Source organism: Bufo bufo, chromosome 1 (assembly GCF_905171765.1).
Source record: "Bufo bufo chromosome 1, aBufBuf1.1, whole genome shotgun sequence".
NCBI classification, from domain to species: Eukaryota; Metazoa; Chordata; class Amphibia; order Anura; family Bufonidae; genus Bufo; species Bufo bufo.
In genome coordinates, this window is record NC_053389.1 from 754,911,134 (window position 1) to 754,930,703 (window position 19,570).

General features: G+C 44.1%; 2 protein-coding genes across 6 annotated transcripts in view; one reads left to right on the forward strand and one right to left on the reverse strand.

Moving 5' to 3' along the window:
- The window catches only part of LOC120986140 (DNA-directed DNA/RNA polymerase mu-like), a 61,692-nt gene extending 57,141 nt beyond the window's left edge, over window positions 1–4,551 (reverse strand). For 2 of the 5 annotated variants that reach the window (XM_040414516.1, XM_040414511.1), the window contains exons 1-2: window positions 4,419–4,536; window positions 3,755–3,819 (exon numbers count right to left, since the gene is read on the reverse strand). The gene's annotated coding sequence lies outside the window, so the exon portion shown is untranslated. Of the gene's footprint in view, window positions 1–3,754; window positions 3,820–4,378 lie in introns of all 5 variants that reach the window. The other 3 variants (XM_040414513.1, XM_040414512.1, XM_040414515.1) reach the window with 3 other exon arrangements.
- An 85-nt stretch (window positions 4,552–4,636) lies between these two features.
- SH2D6 (SH2 domain containing 6) overlaps window positions 4,637–19,570 on the forward strand; it is a 61,349-nt gene continuing 46,415 nt past the window's right edge. The window contains exons 1-6 of the mRNA XM_040414518.1: window positions 4,637–4,846; window positions 9,211–9,236; window positions 9,328–9,362; window positions 13,592–13,608; window positions 13,867–13,969; window positions 16,130–16,188. Coding sequence (XP_040270452.1) covers window positions 9,214–9,236; window positions 9,328–9,362; window positions 13,592–13,608; window positions 13,867–13,969; window positions 16,130–16,188 — 237 coding nt within the window. The 5' untranslated portion in view covers window positions 4,637–4,846; window positions 9,211–9,213. The remainder of the gene's footprint in view (window positions 4,847–9,210; window positions 9,237–9,327; window positions 9,363–13,591; window positions 13,609–13,866; window positions 13,970–16,129; window positions 16,189–19,570) is intronic.

Genomic DNA, 19,570 nt, shown 5'->3' on the forward strand with positions numbered 1-19,570 from the left:
TAGCGGAATTGAAAACGCTAATGTGAAAGTAGCCTAAGGCTACCTTCACATTAGCGGCAGCCTTCATCGGCAGGCTGTTTTGGCGGGTGAACAGCCTGCCGGATCCGTGCTGCCGCTAGTGCACGCGTGCCGCTGGAGGTCCGCTGCGGCCCCATTGACTATAGTTCTAGCGACAGCACGGCAAACATGCCGAGAGGTGGCCGGAATAAAACTACGACATGTCTGTTTAAGTGACTACCTGCATTCCCCGTGTAATAAGAATTCTGGAGCTTCTATACTATGTTGTATAGTTCCTTTATTATTCCTGCTAGAAGTAAGAAAACAAATTACTAGCATTATACAATAAAGGTCCAACTGCTAGTAATTCTAGCAGGAATAAAGGAATGGCACATCATACAGTCATAAGAACAGATGCCTCGGAATTGTTATTACACGGCTGGATGCAATAACTGCTGTTCACTTCCTGGTTTCCGGCTTCTAAGGCAGTTTGCAGACAGCCCGCCGCGCCTCTTTATGACATCACACTGAGAACTCAGTCCTTGCGTGCTCGTTTATGTGGATAGTATTCCCACTCCATAGTGTCCTCCCCCAGCCTCCCTCCACTGCATAGCGTCCGATAACCCCCTTGATTGTCATAAAATCGTTGGTGGATTTGGGGATGAATGAATTAGTACAACTGCCACTCATAGGCTTTATGTTCTCCCCCCAGTCCTCAGATGCAGGGCACGTCCTCCAAGTCTTGTCTCCGCCGCTCCTATGGCCGCGCTGCATACAGAGAATGCGCGGCTCTATATGGGACACGGAACTGAAGAAATAAGCTTTGCGCATGAGTGGCAGCGAGCGCGTTCAGGACTGCAATGAGCGGCCGGCTGGGTGAAAATAAAGTGTCTTCTGCGCTAGGGTTGTTTTGATACCAAAATGTTGATTCTGTTTCGATACTATAAAAAAGTATTGCGATACTCTATACTAGGGATCGACCGATATAGATTTTTTAGGACCGATAATTTGTGAACTTTCAGGTCGATAGCCGATAATTTATACCGATATTCTGGGAATTTTCATTTTTGAGAAAAAAATAAAAAATTCCTACACAAATCTGCTGAAAATTAATATGTTTATTGTTAATGTGTATTTTTCTTGTTTATTGTTAATGTGTATTTATTTATTAAATCTTTTTAATTTATACTTAATATTTTTATGTTTTTTTTTTTTACTAACTTTTAGCCCCCTTAGGGACTAGAGCCCTTGTCCTATTCACCCTGATAGATCTCTATCAGGGTGAATAGGAGCTCACACTGTCCCTGCTGCCCTGTGCTTTGTGCACACAGCAGCATGGAGCTTACCACTGCGCCACCAATGATTAATACTGGGGGGCTTGGGGGGGGGGGGGGGGGCGCACTGCGCCACCAATGAAGATAAGTCTCTCAATCATTCATATACAGGAGGCGGGAGCTGGCTGCAGAATCACATAGCCGGCTCCCGACCTCTATGAGCGGTAGCTGCGATCCGCGGCACCTGAGGAGTTAACTACCGCGGATCGCAGCTATCGCTCATAGAGGTGGGGAGCCGGCTATGTGATTCTGCAGCCAGCTCCCGCCTCCTGTATATGAATGAATGAATGAAAGGCTTATCTTCATTGGTGGCGCAGCAGCCACAGCCCCTCCTCTCCTCTTATGTTCTCTCCTCTCATTGGCGGCAGCAGCAGCACAGGGGGAGGAGACACTGCTTCCTTCTCCCCTGTGCTGCGGAGGGAACACAGTGCGCTGAGAGCAGCGCGATCTGTGTGCCCAATACGTTATCGGTATATCGGCAAAATAGATGCCGATAACGTTCAAAATCCTCAATATCGGCCAAACCGATAATCGGTCGATCCCTACTCTATACCATTCGATACCACGCAAAAAATGTATAAAAAAAAAACACCAAAAAAAAAGTTGCGTGTATTATCGAATGTCCGGCCCATAATAGAACAGTCCGATCCTATTTTTTGGGGAGACAAAGTGACTTAAAAAAAAAAAAAAAAAAAGGGCAAATAGCCATTATTTTATTTTTTTTCTGTTACGGCGCTCACCGCATAGGACTTTTTAAAATATTTTAATAGTTTAGACTTTTCAGACGTGGCAATATGTGATATCTTTATTATATATATTTATTTATTATATATCTAAAATTGGGAAAGGGGGCGATTTATACTTAATATTTAGTTTTGTTTTTTTTTACTTTTTATTTAATAACTATTTCCCTCCTTAGGGGCCAGAACCTGGGATCTTTTAATCCCTCGTCCTATCCCCCCTAGTAGAGCTCTATCAGGGTGAATAAGACTTCACAATCTCTCTGCTGCCCTGTGCATAGTACACACAGCAGCAGGGAGCTTACCATGGCAGCCAGAGCTTCAATAGCATCCTGGCTGCCATGGTAACCGATAGGAGCCCCAGGATTACACAGCTGGGGCTCCGATCGGAGGAGCAGGGAAGAGGGGATCCTGTGGCCACTGCCACCAATGAAGAGCGGCCACTGCCACCAATGATTACTGGGAGGGGGGGGTTGAGGGGAGGAGGCACATAGCACCAATGATTTTAATACTGGGGGGGTTGAAGTGAGGGGGCGCACTGCGCCACCAATGATTTTATTACTGGGGAGGAGGGGGGAAGGCGCACTGCACCACCAATTATAATATAATTAACATTTAATACACGAGGCGTGTGCGGCACAAGAGGTGTTAACTGCCGCTAATCGCAGCTCCCCGCCAGCACCCGCCTCCGGGATTTGTATTAAACGTTTACTTTCATTGGTGGCACGGTGCGCCCGCCCCTCTCTCCTCATTGGTGGCAGCAGCACAGGGGGGAGGGAGAGACTCCTTCTCCCCTGTGCTGCAGAGGAGAACACGGAGCGTGCTGAGAGCAGCGTGCTCCATGTTCTCTGATACTAGACTGCGCAATAGCGAAGCCTAGTATCGAAAAAAGGCAAATCCCGGTATTGAGGTCGATACCAGACAAAAGAATCTATTGGATATCGAAAATTCGATACCCGAACCAACCCTATTCTGCGTAAGCACGGGCCCCTGGAAGCGGTGGCCGTATCTAATGGTTACCTTCATACAACAATGGGGTAGGAGGGAAGGAATTTTGTCAAAAAGGGTGGGAATTAGATAAAACAATTACAAAAATGATCCATGGCACCTAATTAAAAGCTTACACTATGATCAGTGAGATGGGAATACCCCTTTAAATCGTTCCTACTGGCCAACCAAAAATAGCTGAGCGGCAAACTCAGCTTTTTTTGAAATCCCCATAAAAAATTAATAGTGCCTGCACTTGGTAAACCCAGCCGGCAAAGTGAAGGAGTGTGCACCACGCATACGCAGCCATTGCCTCCATTCACTTCTATGGGGCTGACGGAAATAGCATTTTCAGCGGCCCCATAGAAACGAACAGAGGGCAGTAGCACATGCACTTTGCCAGCTGGGTTCACCAGATAGGTGCAGGTCCCAGAGGTGGGACCCGCACCTACAATACAATGGGGGCCTATCCTAGCGGTAAACCCTCATCACTCCAGCCTCAGCAGTCCCGTGCTGTACATGCAGGAAAACCTAGAAAGACTGGAGGGGACCACCCAAACAGCAGCACTACAGCAGTGGCTCTTCCTATTCACGTCTGAGGTCAACCCAATGTTCTTCATCCCTAGAATACAGGAGGCCTGGATCCGCTCCTGCAGATGCACACAACATCCAGCCCTATGCAATGGTCTGACTTACTTGTAGGCCACGTTATTCTGACCGATACAGCTTGCTTCCACCCTCCAAACACAGATCACAATCTCCTGATTTAAAAAGAGAAAAAATAAATTAAAAAAATGGAACAAAAGTCACAGCACAGAAATTGTCAACCGTCCCTAGAGAACTTGTCATCTTGTCTGCCGCCCCCATTCATACTGAATTATCCACATGCCCAGAGAGCTTCCACTGTCAAAGATCCCCTTCAGCTGTTCTTTAGTCATATCTGTGTCCGGGAAAGCTGGGTGACAACCACTATGGTCACTACCACTGTGGAGGCAGTAATAGTCAGGCAGCTTCTAGTCCTGAATGGCACCGATAGACTCTCCGCTGCCACATGAGAAGACATGTTGGTCAGGACTCTAGGAAAGCTGGGGGACTACAAGCGCAGGATACAGGTTATCACTCTGCGTGCCCAAAAATGCCAATTTTCCATTATGTAGCACCACACTGCAACTTTATCACAACCCCCATTGACACAATGTATATCATGGCAGCAGAAGGCTCAACCTAAATAGGCCTTTGCCCCCAACACATCTGCTTCCTCCCCTCCCCCACCATCTGCACGTGTATACCACCTGTCTGCACATGTACCCCAATCCTTACCACTAAATTCGTTCATATATGCCACCAAATGGGCCCCCACCTTCTGAGGGCCCCCGTGGGCTCCTGGGACCCCCTTGCCTCCATTCCTATACACCTTCACTCCAAACTTGGCCTCCACCTCACAACCTACTGCGCAGCCAGAGAGACTTCCGGTTCCACGACCACGCCCATATGCAAATGACTGTGTTCACGCCGCAAAAACAGCCTGAGGCATGCCCCGCCCCCAACACGCTCACCTTATAGAAGAAGCCGTCCATCAAGGGAGCCCCGCCCACCAGAAAGGTCGCACGTGTCCAGTTGTCTGTCTGCAGCCGGTGGCTCTTCTGTCACTGCCAGCATGCTGGGACTTGTAGTGTCACAAGAGCTGAGGGGCACGTGGTGCAGACTTCTGACCGGTCCCATACATGCAGTAGGACTGTGCCAGTCTGTATTCAAATCAGCGCCGCAGTCTTTGTCTGTTATTATCTGGTACTTGGTGCTTCCTCTTTATTATAGCTGAAATATACAAATAATAGACAAATGAGGAGCACAAGGCGCATTGTACAGAGGGAGCAGAGCACAGACACAGGCGGCTGACAGGTACAGTATATACATCTATAGTATACAGAGGGAGCAGAGCACAGACACAGGCGGCTGACAGGTACAGTATATACATCTATAGTATACAGAGGGAGCAGAGCACAGACACAGGCGGCTGACAGGTACAGTATATATACATCATCTACAGTATATGTATATAGTATACAGAGGGAGCAGAGCACAAGCACAGGTGGCTGACAGGTACAGTATATACATCATCTACAGTATATGTATATAGTATACAGAGGGAGCAGAGCACAGACACAGCCGGCTGACAGGTACAGTATATACATCATCTACAGTATATGTATATAGTATACAGAGGGAGCAGAGCACAGACACAGGCGGCTGACAGGTACAGTATATACATCATCTACAGTATACTGTATGTATATAGTATACAGAGGGAGCAGAGCACAGACACAGGCGGCTGACAGGTACAGTATATACATCTACAGTATATGTATATAGTATACAGAGGGAGCAGAGCACAGACACAGGCGGCTGACAGGTACAGTATACAGTATATAGTATACAGAGGGGAGCAGGAGCACAGACACAGGTGGCTGACAGGTACAGTATATACATCATCTACAGTATATAGTATACAGAGGGAGCAGAGCACAGACACAGCGGCCTGACAGGTACAGTATATACATCATCTACAGTATATGCATATAGTATACAGAGGGAGCAGAGCACAGGCGGCTGACAGGTACAGTATATATACACATCATCTACAATATATAGTATATAGTGTACAGAGGGAGCAGAGCACAGACACAGGCGGCTGACAGGTACAGTATATATACATCATCTACAGTATATAGTATACAGAGGGAGCAGAGCACAGACAGGCGGCTGACAGGTACAGTATATACATCATCTACAGTATATGTATATAGTATACAGAGGGAGCAGAGCCACAGGACAGGCGGCTGACAGTACAGTATATAGTAAACAGAGGGAGCAGAGCACAGACACAGGTGGCTGACAGGTACAGTATATACATCATCTACAGTATATAGTATACAGAGGGAGCAGAGCACAGACACAAGCGGCTGACAGGTACAGTATATACATCATCTACAGTATATGTATATAGTATACAGAGGGAGCAGAGCACAGGCGGCTGACAGGTACAGCATATATACCATCATCTACAATATATAGTATATATTGTACAGAGGGAGCAGAGCACAGACACATCAAGCGGTGACAGGTACAGTATATACATCATCTACAGTATATAGTATACAGAGGGAGCAGAGCACAGACAGGCGGCTGACAGGTACAGTATATACATCATCTTACAGTATATGTATATAGTATACAGAGGGAGCAGAGCACAGACAGGCGGCTGACAGGTACAGTATATACATCATCTACAGTATATAGTATACAGAGGGAGCAGAGCACAGACACAGGCAGCTGACAGGTACAGTATATGTATATAGTATACAGAGGGAGCAGAGCACAGACACAGGCGGCTGACAGGTACAGTATATACATCTACAGTATATGTATATAGTATACAGAGGGAGCAGAGCACAGACACAGGCGGCTGACAGGTACAGTATATACATCTACAGTATATAGTATCAGAGGGAGCAGAGCATCTATACACACATATACATCACACACCTGTATGTATAGATACACATCAATGCACTCATTTATTTGTATTTATACACACACATATATAGTACACACTTACAATACACATCTATATACACACATATACAGTACACACGTATAGGTACATACACATCAACACAAAAATGTATATGTATTTTTACACCCATATATAGTACACACATCATATAAATGTATACTCACATCTTTACACACATTAATGTATTTTATACATACGTCTGTGCACACCTATATGTATAGATACACACACATCTATAGACATGTACAGTACATCCATCTATATGCACACAGATCTACAGTATACACCTCTATGTATAGAGACACACACAGGTATGGAAGAGATTTCAGAAATCTTGCCCTGTACTGTAAATGGTGTGGAGAACGGGCCGTTGTTACATTCGGGGGGGAGCAGTATACTACTATGTCATGTGCTGGGATTTGGGGTTGTGAGCGCTCTTGTCGGTGAGTTGAGCGGAGGATCGGAGCTGCAGAAGGGATGCCCTCGTTCTGGTATTTTGTGGTGTGCAGTCCTCCAGGGTCAGCACCAGTAAATCTGTTTCTTGGAAAGCTGGGTGAGAACCCACATTACTGAGATGGTCACCAGCTTCCCTATCTTGTAATGCAGATAAAGCACTGTTCTGTGTCTGACGTAGGAAAGGCAGAAGATACAAGTAGAGGTTTCATGCCGGTGGCACAGCCCTGTGCATATACCCAGTATGACAGCACATGGTGAAGGAGCTCTTCTGTGCAGCCCTGGGCACTCCTCATGCCGCCATACCACAAGAGATCAATCAGGTGTTTCTTCTTAAAGAGAATGTCACCACGGTGCCCGATCTGAGGGCAGCATAAACTAGTGACAGAGACCCTGATTTGATTGATGTGTAACTTTCTGAATGACTTGGAGTAGTTTTGTTAAAACCGCCCTTTGGCCTCATGCACACAACCATAAGTGCTTTGCGCTTTGCAAACCGGAGATCCACAAAACACGGATACTGGCTGTATGTGCCCTGCATCACTGTACGGACTCATTGACTTCAATGGGTCCATGGTCCATATGTTGCAGCGAGCATAGGACATATACTTATCTTTTGCGGCACAGTATCCGTGTTTTGTGGATCTGTGGTTTGTAGACCGCAAACCACTTATGGTCTTGTGAAGGCCACCTGATCTTTGTTTTTGACCCTCATCTGGTTTTGGTTCAAAATAACTGATGAAAATCTGCTCTACCTAACCATGCTATTCTCAGACCTGTGTGTGGATCCGTTTCACAAAAAAACGAACTTTTATTAATATGCTAATGAGTCTCTAGGTGCTATGGGGGCGTCTTTTCAGCACCTAGAGGCTCGGTCTACTCACATTGTATGCCGCCCCGCTCGTCCGTTAAGCCCGCCCATCTCCTCTTGAATGCCATCCTCCATCTGAGCCAGTGGATGAATTCTCGCGCCTGCGCCGTGCGTGTCTGTATTCGGCGCAGGCGCAGTGAATGTCTGACCGCTGCCTGCACAGACATCTCGGTCATCGGCGCAGGTGCACAGTGGATATGTCTGCGCAGGCAGCGGTCAGACATTCACTGCGCCTGCGCCGAATACAGATGCGCAAAAAGTTCGTTTTTTAGTGAAACGGATCCACACACAGGTCTGAGAATAGCATTGTTAGGTAGAGCAGACACTAGCAGATCGCTAGTGTCTGAGAGCTAATTAGGTCAAAATGAGGTGGTAGAAACCCTTTAAGAGTGGCTCGACGGGGTATGAGCCCCTGTTATCGTGATCTAATAGGGGATAACTTTCTATAAGGGCTCATGCACACGAACGAATTTTCTTTCCGTGTCCATTCAGTTTTTTTGTTGCCCATATGCGGAACCATTCATTTCAACGGGTCCGCAAAAAAAAACGGAAGTTAGGTCTCGCGCACACGACTGTATGTATTTTGCATTCCGCAAAAACGGATCCGCAAACAATACGGATGACATCCGGTGCATTCCGTATTTTGCGGAACAGAACAGCTGACCCCTAATAGAACAGAACTATCCGGACAATAGGACATGTTCTATTTTTTTGCTGAACGGAAATACAGACATACGGAAACGGAATGCACACAAAGTAAATTCCGTTATTCTTGCTGACCCATTGAAATGAATGCTTCCACATACGGTCCGCAAAAAAATCTGAATGGACACGGAAAAAATAGAACATGTCCTATTATTGTCCGCATTTCGGATAAGGATAGGACTGTTAGTGGCCAGCTGTTCCGTTCTGCAAAAATACGGAATGCACATGGACGTCATCCATATTTTTGCGGATCGCAAAATATATACGGTCGTGTGCATGAGCCCTAACTGGAATACCCCCATTTACTGTCATTGTTCTGAAAACACCTTGTGCATTTAGCCTGTGGGACAGCGGCATTATTTTCCACCCTACAGCATTTTAGTTGCACTTTGTGCTGCTCTATTATGAGTAATGTGGCCATGTTAGGTGGGCACTTCATGGCAGCATTATTTGGTGGGGTTTATTTCAGATGAACCAGTTTGGTGCAGGCCACGCTAAGAACAAACTATTATTTTGTCCATTAATATATTTTATTCCCTTATCCTTCAGATTATGTACGGAAGCAACAGGAAGCAGTAAGTAGAAGCGTAATTATTCTTATTACCATTTATGTTGTTTTTATGGCATCATGTATTCTAACGTATGTGTCCACGGCTTCACTTTCAGGTCCAACGTGACTCCTCGCCCTTTCTACCAATATGGTAACTAGTACCCATCAAGAGGTTTTCATACTAAGTGTCAATAGGAAATGCCCAAAATGACCGGCCGGATCTCCAGATTCTTCTCTAAAGCTGTCATTACCACTCACATTGTGCACACAGGTTAATGATGTACATACAGTTGTGTTCAAAATAATAGCAGTGTGTTTAAAAAAGTGAATAAAGGTCAAAGTCCTTCTAATAGCTTTTATTTCCATACACACAAATGCATTGGGAACACTACACATTGTATTCCAAATCAAAACATGAAGAAAAATATATCAAATTTGTGTTGTTCTTCTAAAAAAAATTGAAGAAAAGTGAATATTAGACTGTTCAAAAAAAATAGCAGTGTTTGTATTCTTCTTTACAAACTCAAACATTCACTATATAAAGTGAAAAATGTTTGAAGATTTTGCTTTCCTTTGAATCACTGAACTGATATTTAGTTGTATAACCGCTGTTTCTGAGAACTGCTGGACATCTGTGTTACATGGAGTCAACCACCTTCTGGCCCCTGTGAACAGGTATTCCAGCCCAGGATGATTGGACTTCATTCCACAGTTCTTCTCTATTTCTTGGTTTTGCCTCAGAAACTTCATTTTTGATGTCACCCCACAAGTTTTCTATTGGATTAAGATCCGGGGATTGGGCTGGCCACTCCATAACGTCAATCTTGTTGGTCTGGAACCAAGATGTTGCACGTTTACTGGTGTGTTTGGGGTCGTTGTCTTGTTGGAACACCCATTTCAAGAGCATTTCCTCTTCAGCATAAGGCTACTTTCACACCTGCGTTCAGGTGTCCGCTCGTGAGCTCCGTTTGAAGGGGCTCACGAGCGGCCCTGAACGCAGCAGTCCAGCCCTGATGCATTCTCAATGGAGGCGGATCCACTGAGAATGCATCCGCCTGCCAGCGTTCAGCCTCCGCTCCGCTCAGTGAGCGGACACCTGAACGCTGCTTGCAGCGTTCGGGTGTCTCCGCCTGGCCGTGCGGAGGCGAGCGGATCCGTCCAGACTTACAATGTAAGTCAATGGGGACGGATCCGCTTGAAGATGACACTGTATGGCTCAATCTTCAAGCGGATCCGTCCCCCATTGACTTTCAATGTAAAGTCTGAACGGATCTGCTCAGACAACTTTCAGACTTAGAAAATTTTCTAAGTATTAATGCAGACGGATCCGTTCTGAACGGATGCGAACGTCTGCATTATAGGAGCGGATCCGTCTGATGAAACATCAGACGGATCCGCTCCGAACGCTAGTGTGAAAGTAGCCTAAGGCAGCATGACCTCTCCAAGAATTCTGATGTATTTAAACTGAGCCATGATCCCTGGTATGTGATAAATAGGCCCAACACCTTAGTATGAGAAACATCCCCATATCATGATGCTTGTCCACCATGCTTCACTGTCTTCTCAGTGTACTGTGGCTTAAATTCAGTGTTTGGGGGTCGTCTGACAAACTGTCTCCGGCCACTAGACCCAAAAAGAACAATCTTACTTTCATCAGTCCACAGAATGTCTCTTTAGGCCGTCAATATGCTCTTTGGCAAATTGTAACCTCTTCAGAACATGTCTTTCTTTCAACAGTGGGACTTTGCGGGGGCTTCTTGCAGATAACTTGGCTTCACATAGGCGTCTTCTAATTGTAACAGTGCTCACAGGTAGCTTTAGACCTTCTTTGATCTTCCTGGAGCTGATTGTTGGCTGAGTCCTTGCCATTTTGGCTATTCTTCTATCCATTCGAATGGTAGTTTTTAGCTTTCTTCCACGTCTTTCGGGTTTTAGTTGCCATTTTAAAGCATCTGCGATCATTTTAGCTGAGCAGACTATCATTTTCTGCACTTCTTTATATGTTTTCCCCTCTCCAATCAATTTTTTAATCAAGGTACGCTGTTCTTCTGAACAATGTCTGGAACGACCCATTTTCCTCAGAATTTCTGAGAGAAATGCACTGTAACCGGCATGTACAACATTTGCCGCCTTCCTTCCTTAAATAAGGGCAATAATTGCCACCTGTTTTTCAAAGAATGAATCACCTCACTAATTGAACTCCACATTGCTATTATTTTGAACATGCCCCTTTCAATTAGTGATTCAATTAGCAGCATGCATGTTGGATTTCTATTATTCTACTACACCTGCTAGTAAATTATTTGTCATGTAGAAATATCATTTCTCCCAAAAACAGTGATTGATCAGGTTAGTGATGTCTGACTGCTATTATTTTGAACACAACTGTACATATATACAAATAGCACTTCCACATTCCGGCTTCCAGATAGAATTCCCGCTACAGGGTATTGTCGCGTGTGCCAGTATTTCTGCTAATCGTACGTTGTAGAGATTGCCCTTTCACGTGCTGTTGAACCCCTACAATTTTTTTCCTCAACCTCCATATAGGTAATGGATTTATATACTTTTTATGGAGCAGAATCCGAAGGGGCCAAATATCATGTTTTCCTGCTGGAATTTCTCCTACAATGGGCTTCACTTTATAGGGAAGGTCTACCTTCGCAACCATTTGCTTCACAGCATTTAAATCAGAAATATGGAATAACTTTTCAAAAAGTTTCTGAAAAGAACCAATCATTTTGTGCTGTCCTTCGCAGTCCTATTTGTTGCCATGGCAACAGACTACAAATAAACCCTGTGTAGTCTGATCCTGCAGTCATATTCCCTTTTCTTTGTCCCCCAATTCATACCATAGGCCCCTTACACAGCCAACAATTGGGGAAATTATTGGGAAGAAACATGCTTAGGACATACCCAATATTTGCCCTGTGTAAAGGTGGCGATGATCACCCAAAGAAATAGCAAACGCTCATTTATCAGGTGAAAGCATCGTTAATGTGGACACCTAAATCATTGTTTCTGGGCAGCAGGTCATGCTGTGTAAACAGCGATCTGCTGCCCAGAAACCAATGATTATCTACGAGGACGGGGTGAGTGATCACAGTAATGATCATTTATTCCTATACAGAGGAGATGATTGCTCCATGGAAATGCTGCTCTCACCTCCTCCAGGAAATTGTTGGGAAAGAATAATTTGTTCCCAATTATTGCCCGCTGTGTCAGACCATGTAAAGGTGTCTTAAAGGGAATCTGTCACCAATATTCGGCCTATATAAGTAATGCTGCGGTGCTTTTGTGCTCTAAAACACGGTTTAAAACATACCTTTGGTATTCTTTTGTGCATTTGCTATGGCCAGAAACTGATATTTATTTTATATGCAAATTAGGCACAAAGGGGGTCATTAATCAAACTGGTGTGAAGTAGAACTGGCTCAGTTGCCCATAGCAACCAATCAGATTCCACCTTTCATTTTCCAAAGGAGCGGTCCAAAATGAAAGATAGAATCTGGTTGCTAACACCAGTTTGATAAATGACCCCCAAAGTGCCCACGGTCATGTGCATGTAGCCTTACATGTAATGTTTACCGCATGAATCATATAATGCCTCCATTTACTTAATGGGGTTGGGCTGTTGAGAAGTTGGCTCAGCCCAAAATTATATTTGGTAAAAGCATAAATAGGTATGTTATAGCATCTAACAGATGACTTCATTACTGGATGGTTCTTCAAAATAACAAGTTCCTTAAAGGGGTTGTCTCACTTCAGCAAATAGCATGTATCATGTAGAGAAAGTTAATACAAGGCACTTACTAATGTATTGTGATTATCCATATTGCTTCCTTTTCTGACTGGATTCATTTTTCCATCACATTATGCACTGCTCGTCTCCATGGTTACAGACCACCCTGCAATCCAGGTGGCCATGCTTGTACACTATAGGAAAAAAACACCAGCCTATGTGTGCTCCTGCAGTGTTGGGCCACCAAAGAGGCCAGCACTTTTTCCCTCTAGTGTGCAAGCACGACCACCACTGATGGATTGCTGGGTGGTCGTAACCATGGAAACGAGCAGTGCATAATGTGATGGAAAAATGAATCCAGCCAGCAAAGGAGACAATAAGGACAATCACAATACATTAGTAAGTGCCTTGTATTAACTTTCTCTACATGATAAATGCCACTTGCTGAAGTGAGACAACCCCTTTAAGTATATTCATGTGGTCGGGTCAGGAGCTTTATAGGGCTTGAATTGGGATCTCATCATGATGATCTAAAGCCAGCCATAGACATGGAAGACGTAACGTCCAGTAGTGGTTTCTCTATTATCCGCACTTATATAATAACATGTAATAACTTGTGTCCTGTGTATTTTTTGCAGAGAATAACCTGGTAGAGGTAAGTGCCGCCCTGTTTCCCCCCACATATAGGGGGGGATTTATCAAAACCGGTGTAAAGTAGAACTGGCTTAGCTGCCCAGAACAACCGATCAGATTCTACCTTTCATTTTCCAAAGGAGCTGTGAAAAATGAAAGGTGGAATCTGATTGGTTGCTATGGGCAACTGAGCCAGTTCTACTTGACACCAGTTGTGATAAATCTCCCTCTTGGTTTTTCTGGTTGTGTCACTTTCACAGTTCTGTGATTTCCTCACCAGGAGGAAGAGGAGGATGACTTGTATGAGCCCCCACCATGTGATCTGCAGAGCCGAACCTTTCCATGTGTCTGGACGGCTCAGGAGAATCACGCTGCATATTTAGGTAATAAGTCAGGGGTATTGAAACATTTGGCCGTCAAAACTCATAAATTATTGGGGGGTCATTTATTTTAGTCTAAAAAAATAGTTGCAAGTCACCTATTTAACCAGCCTTGCGACAATATTTAGTCGTATGGCCATTTTTATACCGTGTTCGGCGGTTGGGTGGGATGGGGGCAGAGCAGGAGCATGTTGGTGGCTGTGCCGGGACTACAGCCCCGGCAAATTTTCTAACATTTGTAGGCGTAACATTTCAAGGAGCTGGGGTACTTTTTTCGCCAGGCGCAAGGACTGACATGGATGTGCCTAATTTACGATGAGACACACACTTCGTCGTAAATTAGACGAATCTTAGGGCAGCAGAAGGGGGGCACTAAGACAGATGTAAAAAGCCGGTCTGAGTAAGGGTGCATTTAAACAACCATATGTATTTTGCGGTCCATAAAAGGCGGATCTCCATGTGACTTCTGTGTTGCATCCGTTTTTTTGCGGATAGAATAGGACATGTTCTATGCTTTTGCGGGGCTATGGAACAGACATACGGAAACGCACAGCACACGCTGTGCTGTGTGCATTTTTTGCGGACCCATTAAAATGAATAGGTCCGCAACCTACAGTCGTGTGAATGAACCCTAAATGTGCCCCATTCTCTTTGCACCAAGAGCGGATTACGTTTGGTGAGGGCCCTTGGGCAAAATAAAATTGGTAGAGGCCCGCATCCCACCTATGGGATCTGAAATTTCACCTGACCCCCATCACAGCCACATAGGGGAGAGATGGTTGTGCGGAAGTTATGGAGACCGCAATTCCCATAGACTTCAAAAGAGAAAGCCAAACACATGTGTGGCCACCACTTCTAAGCTAGATAGGATCACCAAATGGCCATCAGGATCACCCATGGAGGCCCCAAGTCTAAGCTGGATAGGATCACCAAATGGCCATCAGGATCACCCATGGAGGCCCCAAGTCTAAGTTAGATAGGATCACCAAATGGCCATCAGGATCACCCATGGAGGCCCCAAGTCTAAGCTGGATAGGATTCCAAATGGCCATCAGGATCACCCATGGAGGCCCCAAGTCTAAGCTGGATAGGATCACCAAATGGCCATCAGGATCACCCATGGAGGCCCCAAGTCTAAGCTAGATAGGATCACCAAATGGCCATCAGGATCACCAAATGGCCATCAGGATCACCCATGGAGGCCCCAAGTCTAAGCTGGATAGGATCACCAAATGGCCATCAGGATCACCCATGGAGGCCCCAAGTCTAAGTTAGATAGGATCACCAAATGGCCATCAGGATCACCCATGGAGGCCCCAAGTCTAAGCTGGATAGGATTCCAAATGGCCATCAGGATCACCCATGGAGGCCCCAAGTCTAAGCTGGATAGGATCACCAAATGGCCATCAGGATCACCCATGGAGGCCCCAAGTCTAAGCTGGATAGGATCACCAAATGGCCATCAGGATCACCCATGGAGGCCCCAAGTCTAAGCTAGATAGGATCACCAAATGGCCATCAGGATCACCAAATGGCGATCAGGATCACCCATGGAGGCCCCAAGTCTAAGCTGGATAGGATCACCAAATGGCCATCAGGATCACCCATGGAGGCCCCAAGTCTAAGCTAGATAGGATCACCAAATGGCCATCAGGATCACCAAATGGCGATCAGGATCACCCATGGAGGCCCCAAGTCTAAGCTGGATAGGATCACCAAATGGCCATCAGGATCACCCATGGAGGCCCCAAGACTAAGCTGGATAGGATCACCAAATGGCCATCAGGATCACCCATGGAGGCCCCAAGTCTAAGCTAGATAGGATCACCAAATGGCCATCAGGATCACCCATGGAGGCCCCAAGTCTAAGCTGGATAGGATACCAAATGGCCATCAGGATCACCCATGGAGGCCCCAAGTTTTGTGGCCCATGTGCCCTCTCAATAGTCCAGCTCTAAATGGGACAATATTCTGTGATGCACCTGGCAGGATCACTGATGTACTTCTAAGTATAGGAAATTATTATTTATTGGGTGATGGCATCGTGTAAGGGTGTCGGTGGACTGTGGCAGTATATGGAGGTATTGCAGCACAGAGAATCATGTATGTAGCTGGAGCCTTTACAGGGCCGTAGTTATCATCTTTCACATCATTTCCTCTTAGATCGCTCTAAAGCTGCTACTCCTCTGCCAATACCTCCCACGCCGGACAGGACTCAGCAGGTAAGTGTTATATTGCAGTTCCCAGACCTCTGTGCTCTTTTCACTCATCTTTTTAATAACAGTAGCCGTACCTCTGGGTATTTTCTTAAGACGCCAGCCCTGGAGAAAAGTATGCCAACCCTGGAGCGGAGTGCGACAAATTCAGGAGCAAAAAAAGGCGCCTGTACATAAATAGGTTGGAAAAAAGTCACAAAAGCTAGAAAACTAGACAGAATTAGTCTAAAAATTCTAAATAGTCCAACGCCTCCAAAACAGGCGCAATTTCAGTATTAAATGCGAAAAAAAAAGTAAGACTGTCTAAAACAGCATTTTTCATACTAAAAACAGGCGCAAACACTTTAGTAAGGCCTCTTGCACACGATGGTAAGTATTTTGCGGTTTGCTAAAAACGGATCCGCAAAAAATACGAATGACATCTTTGTGCATTCCATATTTTGCGGAACGGAACAGCTGGCCCCTAATAGAACAGTCCTATCCCTTGTCCGTAATGCGGACAATAATAGGACATGTTCTAATTTTTAGCAGAACGGAAATGGAATGCACACAGAGTACCTTCCGTTTCTTTTGCAGAACCATTGAAATGAATGGTTCCACATACGGACCGCAAACCGAAACCGCAAAGATGGAACGGAAACGGAATGAAAATACGTTCGTGTGCAAGAGGCCTAAATGTGCACCAAAGTGCCAAATTAGTCCCTTAATATATTTTGGAAGATCTTGGGCTGTCTTTAACCCCTTAAAGGGGTTATCCGAGTTATTTTTTTGTTCTTTCTATGTTCCTAACTAAGCAAATGTAACAGCTTTCCAATGAACTCACTTTATCTGCAGTGGCTGGTTTCTCAGATTTCACTAGGGTCACATGACCTGTGATGTCAGCTTCTCTTCCTGCTCTGATAAAGGTAGTTTACAAGCCTGTAAACGAGATGTCACTGTGCTGGCCACGCCCCCCTTCACTGCCATCTGCTAGGATTCTTAACCCCTTCAGCTGCACAGACTGTGTTGCTCTGCAGGCAGTGAGGAGACAATGCTGGGCACAGACTAGAGAGAGCATTGCACAAGAAGGTAGGGGGAAGATCCTGTGTGTAATAGCAGTGTCATTATACAAGTGGGACTTGTAGTTCTACACTTACAAGTTGCTGTCGATTCTCCCAGCACTCAGGGCAGCTCTTGTATTCACTCCCTTAGCAGTGTCATTGTACAGCTGGGACTTGTAGTCCTACACATACAACATGCTGCAGAGTTTCCCAGCAGGCAGACATGTCACTCAGGGCAGCTCTTGTATTCACTCCCTTAGCAGAGCAGGGGGAGGGGCAGAGATTGTTTTTATTGCATGTAAACAAAGGGCCAGAAAAGAACCAGGGAAATGAGGAAATATATATTTTTTTTGCATAAAACTTGCTTAGCTCAGTTATATATCAGATTTTCAGTGCTATATTATTATTTTTCATAACTCGGACAACCCCTTTAAGGACTCAGCCCTATTTCACCTTAAGGACTTGGCCATTTTTTTCAAATCTGAGCAGTGTCACTTGAAGTGCTGATAACTTTAAAACGCTTTGACTTATCCAGGCCATTCTGAGATTGTTTTATTTGTCACATATTGTACTTCATGACACTGGTAAAATGAAGTCCAAAAAATTCATTTTTATTTATAAAAAAATACCAAATTTACCAAAAAATTTAAAAAAATTGCAAATTTCCAAGTTTCAATTTTTCTACTTCTATAATACATAGTAATACCTCCAAAAATAGTTATTACTTTACATTCCCCATATGTCTACTTCATGTTTGGATCATTTTGGGAATGATATTTTATTTTTTGGGCATGTTACAAGGCTTAGAAGCAAATCTTGAAATTTTTCAGAAATTTTCAAAAACCCAATTTTTAGGGACCAGTTCAGGTCTGAAGTCACTTTGCGAGGCTTACATAATAGAAACCACCCAAAAATGACCCCATTCTATAAACTACACCCCTCAAGGTATTCAAAAATGATTTTACAAACTTTTTTAACCCTTTAGGTGTTCCACAAGAATTAATGGAAAATAGAGATACAATTTCAAAATTTCACTTTTTTTGCAGATTTTCCATTTTAATAATTTTTTTCCAGTTACAAAGCAAGGGTTAACAGCCAAACCAAACTCAATATTTATGGCCCTGATTCTGTAGTTTACAGAAACACCCCATATGTGGTCGTAAACCGCTGTACGGGCACACGGCAGGGCGCAGAAGGAAATGAATGCCATACGGTTTTTGGAAGGCAGGTTTTGCTGGACTGTTTTTTTTTTGACACCATGTCCCATTTGAAGCCCCCCTGATGCACCCCTAGAGTAGAAACTCCAAAAAAGTGACCCCATTTTAGAAACTACGGGATAGGGTGGCAGTATTGTTGGTACTAGTTTAGGGTACATATGATTTTTGGTTGCTCTATATTACACTTTTTGTGAGGCAAGGTAACAAGAAATAGCTGTTTTGGCACCGTTTTTATTTTTTGTTATTTACAACATTCATCTGACAGGTTAGATCATGTGATATTTTTATAGACCAAGTTGTCACGGACGCTGCGATACCTAATATGTATACTTTCTTTTTATTTATGCAAGTTTTACACAATGATTTCATTTTTGAAGCAAAAAAAATCATGTTCTAGTGTTTCCATAATTTTTTCAGTTTTTGGGCGATTACCTTGGGTAGGATATGATTTTTGCGGGATGAGATGACTGTTTTATTGGCACTATTTTGGGGTGCGTGTGACTTTTTGATCGCTTGCTATTACACTTTTTGTAATGTAAGGTGACAAAAAATGGTTTATTTAGCAGAGTTTTTATTTTTTACGGTGTTCATATCAGGGGTTAGGTCATGTGATATTTTTATAGAGCCGGTCGATATGGACGCGGCGATACCCAATATGTATACTTTTTTTTATTTATGTAAGTTTTACACAATAACAGCTTTTTTGAAACAAAAAAAAAAAGATGTTTTAGTGTCTCCATATTCTGAGCCATAGTTTTTTTATTTTTTGGGCGATTGTCTCAGGTAGGGGCTCATTTTTTGTGGGATGAGGTGACGGTTAGATTGGTACTATTTTGGTGGGCAAACGCCCTTTTGATCGCTTGCTGTTGTACTTTTTGTGATGTAAGGTGACAAAAAAAATTGTTTATTTAGCACAGTTTTTATTTTTTACGGTGTTCATCTGAGGGGTTAGGTCATGTGATATGTTTATAGAGCCAGTTGATACGGACACGGCGATACCTAATGTATACTTCCCCCCCCCCCTATTTTTTACCAATTTTTTTTAACTTTATTTGGGGAAAATGACGTTTTTGTTTATTTTTACTTGAAACTTAATTTTTTGGGGGGGAAACTTTATTTTTTAAACTTTTT